At 42.3% G+C, this 15,216-nt stretch overlaps 1 protein-coding gene across 1 annotated transcript in view; it reads right to left on the bottom strand.

Moving 5' to 3' along the window:
* The window catches only part of NUFIP2 (nuclear FMR1 interacting protein 2), a 30,920-nt gene extending 16,258 nt beyond the window's left edge, over positions 1–14,662 (bottom strand). The window contains exons 1-2 of the mRNA XM_058560204.1: positions 14,320–14,662; positions 7,824–9,548 (exon numbers count right to left, since the gene is read on the bottom strand). Coding sequence (XP_058416187.1) covers positions 7,824–9,548; positions 14,320–14,596 — 2,002 coding nt within the window. The 5' untranslated portion in view covers positions 14,597–14,662. The remainder of the gene's footprint in view (positions 1–7,823; positions 9,549–14,319) is intronic.
* Between the last annotated feature and the right edge of the window lie 554 nt (positions 14,663–15,216).

Below are 15,216 nucleotides of genomic sequence, written 5' to 3'. Positions count from 1 at the left end.
CCATGTATGTTTACCTGCTAGACTGAGTTCCTTAATGATATGAACCCTCTCTTTTTGACTACTTATCACCATTGTTTCACACAGTGCTTAGTGCAATAAATAAATATTGATTTGAATGGAATACTACTCATAAATCAGTCAGGAAGTAATAATATAACAAAGTGGTATTAGGCAGACCCACTTGAAACTGCTGATATTCAACCTTTTTTGTCCTACAAAAACAGCAATTTCATGTGGTCCAACAAAAGATTCAGCATTTAATTCTGAAATCCTTCAAAGAAAAAGACTGAAGCTAAGAGGGTTAAAACTAACCAGTCTTATTTTTTTTGTCTTTAAAATTGAATGATACTAAGGTTCCAGTTTAAGAGAATATTTAAAAACTCATTTAAAAACATTTAAACATTTTTAAAAGCACATAATTGCTCCCCACTCCCCAAAGAAAATAAATCAAATATAAGGCCAAACAAGCTGACTCCCACAGTTGAGAACCCCCAGATGAATTTACCACTAACCATGCATTCCAACCCCTTATTAAACCATTTTAGATCAAATTCTGTAAAATTCAGCAAGGGTGGTGACACAAATTTAAATTTTGCTTTTTTTCCTCCTAATCCAGATTTACCTATCTTTTGATGATTATAACACCATCTTCTGCTATTCTGATTTCCTCTTTCTCAGCCACTCCACTGCACCTGCAGATTCTTTTGTAAAGAACCCTGTCAGAAACTTCTTCCCCACTTTTTTCTTTTCCATTTTGACTATACCCATAGAGAAACACAGCACATTTTCAAGTCAATTTGACTAAAGTAGTTAGAAGTTACCATCTTTTCAGTAGACGCTTAATGAACTCTTTAGTGTATCAATTTCAATCCTATATTTCCAATTTTTTGAGCCACACCAACTCAGACTCAACAGAACTGTCTGGACTACCTCTCAATACACACAACAGAAACTCAGAGATGGAGCATTTTTGGTTTTTTGCTCATTTCTACTGCTATATTTATTCGAATTGGTTTACTATTAAAGGTAAAATATTGGGCCAGCCCCAGTGGCCTAGTGGTTAAGTTCAGCACACTCTGCTTTGGCAGCCCACATAAAAAATAGAGAAAGATTTGCCACAGATGTTAGCTCAGGGTGAATCTTCCTCAGCAAAAAAAAAAAAAAAAAACAATAAAAAAATAAAGGTAAGACATCAAATTCAAGTTGCTTGGAATGAAACTGCTACTACTATGATAGCCAATTTCTGCTTTTATAGCATGGGTGGTTACTTCCCTCACCCTCAGGACTTAAGCTATGAAATCTGGGGGCAAAATTTTAGCTTGTATAAATTCCTTACAAGTTATCTTTCAGACTAATACCAAACTAAATTCATTATTATTGCACTCACAAAAGAGACTTAGTGAGAAATCAGGCAACCAGTATGGATGCTAAAATGGCAAGTCATTGGGGAAAAAGGATGTTACATCATATTAAGAATTACTTGTTGGGGCCGGCCCATGGCATAGCGGTTAAGTGCCCCCACTCCGCCGTGGTGGCCCGGGGTTCACACGTTTGGATCCCGGGTGCGCACTGATACACCGCTTGTCAAGCCATGCTGTGGCGGCGTCCCATATAAAATGGAGGAAGATGGGAACGGATGTTAGCCCAGGGCCAGTCTTCCCTATCAAAAAGAGGAGGATTGGCTACAGATGTTAGCTCAGGGCTAATCTTCCTCACAAAAAAAAAAAAAGAGAGAGAGAGAGAGAGAGAGAGAGAATTACTTGTTACATACATTCCTATATGTCCCATATTATATGGAGAAAAAAAAAAGACCCTTCCCAAATCTAGGAAATTCAACTAGGGCTGAAACCCAAGTCAAATCGGCAGGCACCTGTTAATAAGATTAGTAGCAAGACAACTGTGATGTCACAAGGAATCATGGAGCAATTGCAGTAAAATGCAGTAAAAGTGAAAATACTTAGCATTGTGTTAAAAGGAGAAAATTTAATACTCAAATCCTTCTGTAAACAAATGTCTAAACTGTATACAGAGCCCCCATCAGTTTTATGGCTCAATTAACCATAACTAGTCTCCTCCTCAAATCCCATAAATGCAGAAATATTTATCAGTTCCCTCATACCCTTACCCAATCTAGTCGTCAGAAAAATGCCTTCCAATCTACCCTACAAACTGGTGCCACATTAATCTACCCGAATACAGATCTACAAGTGAATTGCTTAACACCAACTCAGTTTTTTTTTGTGTGTGAAGAAGGTCAGCCCTGAGCTAACATCTGTTGCCAATCCTCCTCTTTTTTGCTAAGGAAGATTGGCCCTGGGCTAACATCCGTGCCCATCTTCCTGTACTTTATGTGGGACGCCGCCACAGCATGGCTTGACAAGCAGTGCGTCGGCGCATGCCCGGAATTCAAACCTGAGAACCCCAGGCCACTGAAGTGGAGTGTGGGCACTTAACCGCTGTGCCACCAGGCCAGCCCCACCAACTCAGTTTTTAAAGCACTTGAGTACAATCTGATAGGGCAAAACAAAGGCTGATACACTTATTTTATAAAATTGGGAAACCCAGGTTTTAAAATGACAAATGATTTGTTCAAGTACACAGGAATTGGGAACAGCATCCTTAAAACCACTGTCTTCTGTCAGTATACATTACTTCCATTCCACTAGCCAATCTCCCTTATATTCAGTGTCTCCTTCTGCCTCCAGACTGAGATTAAAAACCTCCATGATCTGGTAGCAATTTACCTTCCTTCTCTTTTACATCCTGTCACTACATCCAAGGTGGATCCCTTCCAATATTTACATTTACTCATGATTCTCCAACTTTTTTACTCTTTGATCTTCCTCTTCTCATATCAAAAATCTTCCCCATCCATCAAAACCCAGTTTAAATGCTGCTGCCTACATGAAAACATACCTTGCATTTACTCTTTCTACCTTTACTCCCATTAGAAATTCTCTCCCTCCACTGAAATCTCCTAGTTATTTGTATCCTTCTTATGATATTTAAAATCTTGCTTTAGGGCTGGCCCCATGGCTTTGCGGTTAAGTGCGCGCACTCCGCTGCTGGCAGCCCGGGTTCGGATCCTGGGTGCGCACTGACGCACCGCTTCTCCGGCCATGCTGAGGCTGCGTCCCACATACAGCAACTAGAAGGATATGCAGCTATGACATACAACCATCTACTGAGGCTTTGTGGGGGCGGGGAATCTTGCTTTATAAACTTGTGTATTGTTTTCTCCTCTACTTGACTAAGTTCTTTAAAGGGAAAGACTCATCCTGTCAAATAAGTCTTCCATAGCTAAGCAAAGTACTTTGCCTATAGTAGGTACACATCATAAGGAAAAGGAAAAAATACACACATGCACATTATTGCACAACTCCTTAGTAGTACAGAAAACTGTGAAAAGAAAAAACAGAGAAAAGAAAAAAGGATTAAGCTGAGGAAAGCTCTCTAGACCTGGAGTTCCCAATCCTAGCTGACAATTACTCATGAACCACCTAATGAGTTAAAAAAATTATTTTATCCCAGGGCCCAGCCCAGATCTAGTGATCAAATCACTTATGCCAATAACCTGCCACCTGTGGAGGTAATAGAGAAACAAATTTTTAAAATTTCATGCAATAGCCCAGAGGTGCCTCAGAGATACTTTATATCAGACAGCTTTCATGTTGCCTCTCTCCAACCATCAAGGATTCAATCTTATTCTATTCATCTCCGTTGTCTCTCTTTGTGCTGGGTAAAATTTATCATATCAAATTATTTTTTAATGAATATTCCAAAATGTCAACATTTTGAATGCTTGATATCCTTCAGTGCAATATTAGCCAGGCAAGATAAATCAACTTGGTTTAAATTAACACTTTGACCAAACACACAACTCACATCAATCTGCCTTATTTCAACAGATTTGGCTTCAAATGACTTTAGACCATTTCAAAATAGAAGATTCATCTCAGAAATTTACGATCTAGGGTTACAAGCCTTTGACAACAAATCAAAGAGTTACACTAAACTAAGCATTCTGAGTAACTACTTTGAAGGAGGCAACAGTTATGTCCTGGGTATGTGCATTAAAATCTATTACTCTAACATACCCAGAGTATTGCCTTTGGTCTAATAAAATGTTATCGACTAACAAAATGTTACCATGCCTAGAATTTGCTTTTAAAAACTCCTACCAGGGGCCGGCCAGGTGGCACAAGCAGTTAAGTGTGTGCGCTCCACTGCGGCGGCCCAAGGTTTGCCAGTTCGGATCCCGGGCAGGCACCGACACACGACTTTGCAAGCCATGCTGTGGCGGCACCCCATATAAAGTGCAGGAAGAGGGGCACGATGTTAGCTCAGGGCTAGTATTCCTCAGCAAAAAAGAGGAGGATTGGCATTGGATGTTAGCTCAGGGCTGATCTTCCTCACAAAAAAAAAAAGAAAGAAAAGAAAAAAGAAAAAAAACTTCTACCAAAAAAAGTGTGACGGTGGATAGGTGAAACAAGAATGACAAAGCTTTTTAAATGTTCAAGCCAAGGGGCCGGCCCCGTGGCTTAACGGTTGAGGGCGCACATCCGCTGCTGGCGGCCCGGGTTCGGATGCCAGGTGCGCACTGAGGCACCACTTCTCCAGCCATGCTGAGGCAGTGTCCTATATACAGCAGCTAGCAGGATGTGCAACTACGACATACAACTATCTACTGGGGCTTTGGGGAGAAAAAGGGAAAAAAGAGGAGGATTGGCAATAAAAAAAATATATATATATAAATGTTCAAGCCAGATGATGGGTACTTTGGGATTCATAATATTATTGGCTCCATTCTTGCGTGTACTTCAATTTTTTCATAATCAATTTTAAAAGGTTATCAGTTTAAAGTTTTGCCTCTTAAGTGTTGAGATAAACAGGAAAAGAGGACCTACCTCTCACTTTAAATACTGGTACTCCTATGTGATGGTACAATATTCCCCCAGATAATACGAACATTAAGTCTTATTTCTTAAGAAAAGTTAGTAGTGTAATATATATCAAAAGCTAAAAGAAAAATCGATAGAATTCCCATCAACCTCTTTTTTATGCATTATATCTTCATTTCATATTCTCAATTGTACTGAACACTCAGATTTTTTAAAATCTGCAGTACTTCTAAGGCTCCAAGTAACTAATGTTTAATCTAAAAAATGCACCATTCCTACTGAACTGACAAAATGCATGCTCCTACCTACTATTTCCAAATAAAGTTGTTAAAGAGCTTATTTTTTTTTATAATTTTTATTTATTTATTTTTTTCCCCCAAAGCCCCAGTAGATAGTTGTATGTCATAGTTGCACATCCTTCTAGTTGCTGTATGCGGGACGCGGCCTCAGCATGGCCGGAGAAGCGGTGTGTCGGTGCGCGCGCCCGGGGTCCGAACCGGGCCGCCAGCAGCGGAGCGCATGCACTTAACTGCTAAGCCACGGGGCCGGCCCTAAAGAGCTTATTTTTGAAGTTAGGAAGTATACACAGAACTTTACTAAGCCTAACTTCAACTCACTTACTAAGAGATTACTTTTGAACATTTAAAGACTACACTAAAGGACCAAGAAAATAACACAGGTGCTCTTTTAAAGGATATTCCATTAAGTCCAACCGATGATTACCTCTTTCAGAGTTTAAGAAAACTTAAAAGAAAAAAATTTTTTAAAAAAGGCAAGACTTCACTTATAAAAAAGATCTAAAGATCTTCAAAAGACTGTGATTCGAAACACATTCAAAGAAAAAAGAAATTAGTGACCTAATAATGTACCAATCTACATTTGGCAGAAATTCAAAGAACCTGCCACTCTGAGACCTAATTGAACTGAGTATTACCTATTGTTCTAGAGGGGAAAAAAAACAATCGATACCAATTTAATCTCAATAATATCCAACTATACAACTCAGACACACTTCAGTAACATTAGCAAAACTAAATATAACTGCCTCCATGTAGGGGCATTTAGTTTATCTAAATACCATTGATTTTATATTTAATTAGCCCAGCTATAGGGAAAATGCATACAAAATACCTAAAAATAAATAGGAATTAATACCCCTATTTAAAAAGGCCTGCAATTCTCCATAATAAAAATCATACATAAAACCACCAACCAACCACCTACTGGAATAACTTGTCCCAAAATGTTTTCTAGGTTGTGGGAGAACATAATACAACCAGATATCCTCTCGAGCTCTCAAAATGACCAGCAGTACAAAATACTCTGGTAAAGATTTTCCAAGTAATGGTCGCTGGAGGACAGATGGCAGAAAATAACACCCAAAACACCCAACTCCGCTGGCAGAATTTAACTTATAATTAACCACATGTCTTAAGAAACTAAGCATTTTTTTTTGTCCTAACTTTCCTAAAAACATCCAGCTCCTGGTTAACACATATTTACTTCCAAAGAGCTAGAGAAAAGTGAAGACAGGTAATTTTATCTGCCAGGATTTCTACTGCTAAACTCCCATAAGGCAATTCTACTACTTACCCCCATTTTTTAAAGGAAAAAAAACAGAAAAAGGATGTTTATTTTACTAAATGTCTTCCAGTTTGCAGATAAGGAAAGGTATGCAGACTAGGTAATTTGCTTAGAAGTCACACAAATGCTTTGTTATTCATCTCTGAGGCAGGAAGAATATGGTAATTACCTCATCTCCACTATCTGATATGCTGCCCCCTCCCTACAGTTGCAAGTCACTGCCTAAATGAGCCACTACTAAAAATGGGAATGTGCAGTATATATCAGGCGTGTTCATGCATGCATGGTGTATGCATTTCCGTTAAGGGAGGGGTGGGAGATGGAGGCAGAAGACTGAAAAGCACTGGTCTCAAAAACACCGAGGTTGTAAACATCATTCATTAAACCTCATTATTTGCTTTAATGATTTAAATTAGTTATGCCACACAGCAAATTTTTTTTAAGACACAAATAAATCATATTCTAAGAATGTTATTAGCATGGGATATCTTTTTAACATAGGCTTTGACGCTATGAAAAGCACACACTCCCAAGAGCCTGGTCCCTACAATGCTAACTGTACTTGACATTGTAGTTTCCCTAAATTATTTTCTAGTTACCATTTGACACCCAGTATTCCTTCTTACAAGAGAAAAAAAAAGTTTGACACTCCATCTTTTTGGACTCCTCCTCAAAAACACTGCTCCTACTCATTTTAAGCAAATTAGAACTACCAAGTGAGCTCACTAATAAAGAAGCATATGATATAAAAAGCAGAGGGAACATCTGTTCAAAGAAAAATTTTTAAAAGACCTCTTAAGAATGTTCAAGAGAAAATATAACATCATCCCTGTAGGCAACCCTCCCAATCCTCTTTATTCTTTGAACCACGCAGGTCAATTATACTTGTCTATATAAAAAGAAATGCTTTTTAAGTTGGCAAAGGGAACATTCCTTCTAAATTTTAACCATTATATTTCCAAAGATCCTGAATTAAGAGTTTATCAGCTGCTTATCCACATTCTTATTCTCAACTAAGCTCTGAAACTCTTTTTTTGGTGAGGAAGATTGGCCCCGAGCTAACATCCGTGCCAATGGTCCTCCATTTTGTATGTGGGATGCTGCCACAGCACAGCTTGATAGGCGGTGTCAGTCCACACCCAGGATCTGAACTTTCAAACCCCGGGTCTGCTTAGACCTTAGACGGTGAGAACTTAACCACTATGCCACCAGCCCAGCCCTAAGCTCTTAAACTCTTAAAGAATCTCATAGGAATTTCCAAAATTCACCCTTAACACAACAGCTAATAAACATTAAATTCACCAATAAGCATCTTCGTATAGGAAATAAATGAGTTACCTTTAGTGTGATATACAATAGCAGCCCTCAGGTCAAAAGAACCCCAGCTATCATTCCTTTCTAGGCCTCTCTGGTATCTCTGTTCTTTGGCGGAACCTAACAAAGTGTTCGTAGGAGACGCCAGAGGATTTTGATTTTCTATCTCGTAGTCCTTTGAGAGAAACACTAAAGCACCTTGACTACTGGTGTCTGCTTTTTGCAGGTCACCTATATGACTGGGTTCCAAGGATAAGGCTCCACTCTCACTAATAGTCCCGGATTTTAGAAGGCTACCCAGAACTTGAGGACTAGTCCGTTTTTCCAGCTCATAAGCCTTGGGAAACACAGGATGCTCAGTTCCTGAGGGGATTATTTCAGCACCCTGTGGAACCAAAGTGGCAGGATATTCCCCTTGAAATGTCACCTCCATTACTTTATGATCTGATGACTTCCCACTAACAGTCTCAGGGCCAGCACTGGGCTCATTTATAAATGACAACCCCCACTGATTCTGGAAGATATCCCCCAGGTTTTGCTGATCTGTCTGAGAGGGTAGATCCACTTGTGCTGTGCTCAGTAGCACAGTTTGCATATTTGAGGGGTAGATAAAAAGGCTAGACTTAATTTGTTCAACAGCTGCTGAAGTCAGATTCATGTCCTGGAGAACTGAATCAGTCCCAGAAGAAACAGGCGTTAGAGTATTAGCAGCAGTAGTTAGCAGTGGCTGACCCCCTGGAGAATACACACTTGCATCAGTCCCTGCTAAAACAGGCCCATTAGAAAAGCTGGCCGAAGTAACTGATTTCAGCGCTGACATAGGGACCTGGGATAACCGACTTGAAGACTGGGTCTGAGTTTCCCCAGTAGATGACGAAGAGGATGATGATGAACATGGTGACACAGAAGAATTCTGTACAGTTTTGTTGAGGTTTTCCTTAACTTTGCTTGCATAACTTATTTTAGGAACTATTTTAGCACTGCTATTGTCCACTGGAAAAACTGGGGGTGGTTTAAATAGGGTCCATGAGTCCTCTTTGGAGGCAACAGCAGAAGCATGCTTTCCTTTGGGCCGATCATCAAACTTTTTGCTGCTCACACCAGGTTTAACATCAGAGTTTTTCCGCAGCACATCACCCACAGCAGGTTTTCCTCGACTTGTTCCTCCAGGCCCTGTTTCATACTTCCAAATGGGCTTGGAACAATCTACTCGATTTCCCTTTTGTTCACTGTAGTCAGGCTTGAAAGTTTCAAGTCCCTGTTTTAAGGTTGGGACACTGGTCTCTTGTTGCATTATTTTGTCCTGCACTAAATTAAGGTTTTCACAACCCTTGGCACTATTGCGCCTAGCTTTCCTTTTTTTAGGAGTGGTATATCCGCTCTCAGATCCACTACCATCATTATCTGCTCCTTTGCCCATATAACCATTAGTAATATAGCCAGAATTATTTGTTACAACACCATTTGGAATTGCTACGGTATCAGTCTTATCTACAGACTGGTTCTCTCCAGATTTATTTTCATAAGACTTCCCATTCTTTTTGTCCATACTGTTTTTCTGAATGAAATTCCTGGTTTTAATTCCTGCTTTCCCAAAGGTGCTGGCCTTTACAGTCTGCTTCAGATTAGTGTCTACAACTTGTTGGTTGCCATTGAGGACCCTGGAAATAGGGTTGGTAGCTTCATCAGAACTCAGGCTCTTTAAAGATATTTCTCTTTCTCCAGCATTACCATTTAGTTCGCCATAGCCTAGAGAGGAAAAAGAAGAAGTTTTTTTTAATTACTACATTTAAATTACAGTAGTATCTAACATTTAAGGACCTTTTATTTACTGTGTGCTAGACACTATGCTATAAGCTTTAGCTTCATAAGTTATTATTTCACAACTCTATGAGAAGACACTTGTGAGCCCTATTTTACAAATTTGGAAGTCTACTAAAGAAGAGAGAGAACTGAGCTGGGATTCAAACCAAAGTCCAAAGTCAGAAAGAACATGATCTCTTAAGCAGTATGCCATAATACCTCTCATCTAACAGAATCAACCTCCCCGTCATTCTCACAAGGCTGTTACAAAATTTCCCTTACAATTAAGAGCAGAGCTACCCTCTGGGCAAAATCAAGTTATACTGAGACAGTAATTCTAAGTACTACAGGGAAATTAAAAGACTCCATTTCCATGAAACCATAAATGGCTGGTGGTCACCACAAGCAATTTCTATTGCATTCTGTCCAACAAAAATCCAACACGTGAAATTTTTCTAAAGTAGTCTCAAATTCATTTTGAAATTTGCAGACATTAGATCATACTGCTAATGTAGGACACCAAAACACCTATGCACCAATGTTTCTAACTCTTCTAAAATATATTTTCTTCATTTTACATTTGGGTAAACACACTCACAGAGAAATTAAGTAACTGCCTAAGTCACAAAGTGGAAGAACTGGAAATATGAACTCCAATCTGTCTGGAACATGGTTTCTTACCACTATATCATACTGTCTATCCAAATGATGTAGTAAGAAAATCTTCACTGACAGAACTACAATGAAAGGTATCCAATTTTAAAAATTGTTATGGTATTCAAATTTAACTTAAGACCTTCAACTGCCATAAAGTTTATTACTATAGGTGATCCAACTGAGTTGACTTTTCCCATTTGCTTCCTAGTAAAATAGTGTTATTAGTTATCTACCTTTCTATTAAATGTTCCCAAAAGCATCTTGAGGTCAAGCCACACAGACACATTTATTTAAGGCAGCTTTTCAGGGGGCAAGGGGGTCCAATAGGAATACCAAGTAATTTGCCTTTGCCACTTTCATTCATTCTCTTGGGCCTTTAGCCTGTGAAGGCTAAAAGGCATGTGAGTTTGTATATTCTTGTTTTGAAATTTTGTTGTAATTTCCAATACGGTAAATATCAATAGATATAACCCACATCAAAAGCTCTTTGTATATTTTAAGAGTATAAGGGATCCTAAGATGTAAAACAAAAGTTTGAGAACCATTGTTTTAAAAGAACTTGATGTGGAATAGAACATAGTCTGCAAAGATTCACAACAGGGTTTACTATAATTTTAAGTCACTCATTCTACATCAGAAAAGAAGGTGGGAACACTAAAAATGAGCAAAGACATTTTTTTCCACTATATTAACTTTCATGAAATAAGAAAACATACTTAAGGCATAATCATTTCTAAGATAGAGTGGCACAAAACTTGTTCCATAACAGAATATATTTTGTAAAAGTTCTAACTGCTGTGCAGTTACATTTTATTTTTTGGCTGCTGGAAAAGCTATGATAGCAAATCAAGACAAACTTTTGGTGGAAAAATTCTAATTATGAAACAGTAAAGAAGAGATCATTGCTTAGGATGTTTTCTAAAAGCTTCTTTTCTTTAGAAAAGCAGCAAGTTCCTAAATAGAGGCTCTCAGCATTTTTAACGGATAAGTTTACAACTCTAGACCAAAGAGAATAACTACACTTAATATGCTAACAGGCTAAACAAAGGTTTGCATCCTTAGGCCCATTAGTCATAACTTTTCAGATCTCAAGGGTAAGCAGTCTTAAAAAAAGACTAGTCCAAACCAAGTCTCGGACCAAAAAAATCCAATGTCCAAACTAAGTTGGACCAAAGCCAAGACTTTTAAGTGAACAATTTTTTCTAAGATTACTAATATTTAGTGGCTCCGATATCAGAAATCACCAATTTAAAAACAGCTCAGAAGCCACTATACTCCCACCCCCAAGTTTTAATGACAAAAAATATTTCTCATTTAATCATATAAAAATTTTCCCAAGGCAACCTTGTTGGTAGGCAGTCACCCACAGACACAGTTTCATTTTAAAACTTACGTATTTAAGAAAAATGTAAATACTATAGAATTACTCAGAGAAATCAAAGGACTCCTAGTGCCTTTATTACTAAGGGTTGCCATGTTAAAGCATCTAACCCTACTTCAAATGGACGCAGCAAAACCTGAGTCCTGCTGACTTTTGGATTAGAAACTGAAATTACTGAACACATTTGGGCCTCTCCTGCGACCTCTTCTGGATAAATAAAAACTGTTCCTCTTCATAGGTTTGTGGGTAATGGGTCATAAAAGCCCACCTCAACAAATTACAGATCCATTTCAAAAATCCTCATAAGTTTTCTCAGTAAATGAGCATTATGTATGTTGAAGCAATAGTACTGTGACCAGGCCACACACGAAAAACTGCTCATCCTAAATTGTTTACATTCTCTCAAAATTGCTAAGCCCAGTTTCCCCTATTTACCCCCTTCCAGGACAAGACATACTAATTTGAAGGATGCCACTTTGAATAGCTCAAAGGCTGCTTCTATATGTAGACAGAAGTCCTGCAGGAGCGTGTATAGTCATACAGTACCTGATCAACAAAATACAATTTTCCAATCTGAACAGTAATACTGCCTTATATTCCAAGCAACTATAATAAGGTAAGATTTTCTCACCCTTAAGTTGAAAAAGACCTAACGATAAAAAGATCTAGTGTTGTATAGTTTCTAACAGTTTTTAAACTGCTCCAGACCTTAGGATTAAACACTCAACATATTTACATGTTTATTTCCACCACACACCATCAGTCCCCACCATCCTCCAAAATAGAAAATCTGACATTCTAATTTCAGTCTTCAAGTTACACTAAGTCCGCAACAGAAAAGTAGTTTTTCTCCAGCTCTCAGTAACTGCTTGTAACAAATCTGACATGCTGGGTTTAACATTCATTTTCTTACCATTCCTTCGTTTCTCTTCAATTTATAAAGAACCCTTAGTTTTTAAAATCTGCGTGCTTACAAATTTTTAAGTTCACCTCTTCTCAAATGTTTTCTAAAATGACTTTTACTCTCAATTTAACAATTGTTCAAAACGAGTTTTGGCATCAATATCGGTTTAAAGGAGAAAACACCTTTCAACATGGAAAAAGCCTCATCCGAGGCAAGATGGTAGTGAACTAACCTCATGGATGAGCCACCTCGGTTCACCCCTAACGACAAGAAACAGGGATCAAAAAAAACTCGCCCTCTCCCCCGTCTAATCAAACATTTTTCTAATCTCTCTCCTCAAAAACACTACCCAAGCCCAGAAGGTAAATGTTGGGGAGGTTAGAAGGAGATAGAACAAGTTTTTTTTTTTTGTAAAAATGAGCTGCTAGAAGGAAAGGGCCCAAGTGAAAGCCTGAGAGGCGGAGTCGTGAGCGAACCTGGCAGGAGACGAGGTTCCTGTGGCAGAGAAACTCGTGACCGGGGAGCCCGGTTCCCGCTGGGTACCCCACCCGGCCTTCAGGCACCGCCTCTACGCAAAATGTATGCCCCCCCAGCCCTCCTGCCCCGAGGAGCACGGCGGCCGCCGCCCGCGGCCTCCTTCTCCCTCGGCTCCGCTCCGCTCGGAGGCCGGCTCCCCGCCCTGACCGCCCGCGCCTCCCGCCGCACCCGGGAGCGGGAAACGCGGCCGCCGGCGCGCGGGGCCGGCGCAGGCCGCTCCCCTCGTGGCCGCTTCCCTCCCCCACCTCAACCGCCCCCGCCCCTCACCCCAGGGACCCGCCCGGGGCCGCGCGGCCGCCACCGGGTTACACAACCCGGCCGGCGACGGGGGGAGGGGCAGCCGCGGGCCTGGGGCGGCGGCGCCCCCGCAGTGCGGGGGGGCCAGGCGACAGTCCGAAGGGATCCCCAGCGACCCGGCTCAGCCGCGCCGAGCGCCCCTCGACACCCTTCCCCCTCCGCTCCTCAGTGGCCCGGAGTCGGTGACAGGAATCGGCTTCCAACATGGCGGACAGGAAGCGGCCCCGCGAGGAGGAGAGAACATTCCAGCCGCGCCGGCTCTGGGGGGAGCGGGCCCGGGGCGCACGCCTCGGGAGGAGCCGCGGGGACAAACTGCGGGGTCTGGTGCCGAAAAGGAGCGTCTAGGGGTGGAAATGACCCGAAAGACGAGGGGTCCCAACCGCCCCCCCCCGACGGGGAACCCCAAGGCCACAGGTGGGCTTGGGGCGGCGAGTGAGAGAGGACACTTCCTCAACTCTGCCCACCTACCCTCTCCTCGCCGCCTGCAAAAGGGTCTCGCGACACTACCCGAGTCGGGATTCGCTAGGCCTTCCTGAGTTACACCCAAAGGATTTCTTTGGGGGGGCGCTGGGTTCACCCCAACTCAGGGCCCCCAAATTAAGGTCCTTCCAGGGCCGCAGGAAGGTGAACGGGAAAGGAATAGTAAGGCTAGACTTCCAAGGCCGACCCTCCGGGTCTCCCTCCAGCCCGGGCGGGGGCCGGGAAGGTCACACTGGCCTGGTTGGGCCTCTCCCATGCTGAGGGGAAGGAGAGGGTGCTGCAAGCCCCGCGGCTCAGCCCGAGGTTTGGGAAAATGAAAGGGGGCTTCCCCAGACCCGCAGGACACACACACGCACACGCGCACCCCGAACCCGTTCGCGCTTTCCTGATCCAGCCCCACCCCCATCTCCCCTACCCGCCACCCCCCATTCCCCTTCCCCCATTCGTCCTCCCTCCCAGACCTGTTTTCTTCTTCGGCGTTTCCTGGTGCTGCTGGAGGGCGTGTTTCTGCTCATGTTTCAGCGGCTTTGGCTGGGCCTTGGGGCTGCCCTCGGCTCCATGCTGCAGGTATTGGTGAGGCTGCTGGTGATGGTGGTGGTGATGGTGGTTGTGGCTGTGGTTGTAGAAATAATAATGGTGGTGGTGGTGCGGCGGCTGCTGCTGCTGCTGGGGATGATGGTGCGGATGGTGGTGGCTGTGATGGTGCTGAGACTGTGGCTGGCCGGGCTTCTCCTCCATTGAAAGCGGCTGGGACTCCCTGGCTGAGGCTGCGGGCTGCTGCACCGTCAGGATCTGAGACTGCTTCTCAGGGCTCGCTCAGTATATCTGACCGCGTCTCGCCAGCGCACTGGTTAACCCAGCGATTCGGCGAGATTGGCAGCCGCACTCCAGCAATCAGGAGCCACGCTGCGCCGCAGGCCCCGCCCCTAGCCCAAATCCTCTTTCCTTCCCCTTCGCCACTGCCTTCTGGCCAACGCCGCTTACCCTATGCAACCTCACAGGGCCGGGCCTTCAACGTCAGCACTATGGCTCTCTCTTCTGTCGCTTTTTCTCCTTCACCACGCAGTCTGCGAACCGCACTTTCTACACTCCTCGCCGGCAAGCAAGCTCATGTCGAGTGTAGCAGATTCCACTGGCGATTCCACTGGCTCTGGGAGCCATCTGTTGGTTTTGCACCTCCTAGAATCTGTTGGCTTTTTTTTTCTTTTAATCCTTTTCCGGGTAACCAGAGGGGAAGCTCAATTCCCTTAACCCTGAGACCACTAAAGGGGCAATACAAAAAGAGGAAATAAATACATTTTTAAGAATACAAGAGCTTCGCAATCCAGTAGATCATTTTGTATTCTGGATTCATTTTG

This window comes from Diceros bicornis, chromosome 18, assembly GCF_020826845.1.
Source record: "Diceros bicornis minor isolate mBicDic1 chromosome 18, mDicBic1.mat.cur, whole genome shotgun sequence".
Lineage (NCBI taxonomy): Eukaryota > Metazoa > Chordata > Mammalia > Perissodactyla > Rhinocerotidae > Diceros > Diceros bicornis.
Note: the sequence above shows the minus strand (reverse complement) of the source record. Positions and strands in the feature narration are given on the sequence as shown.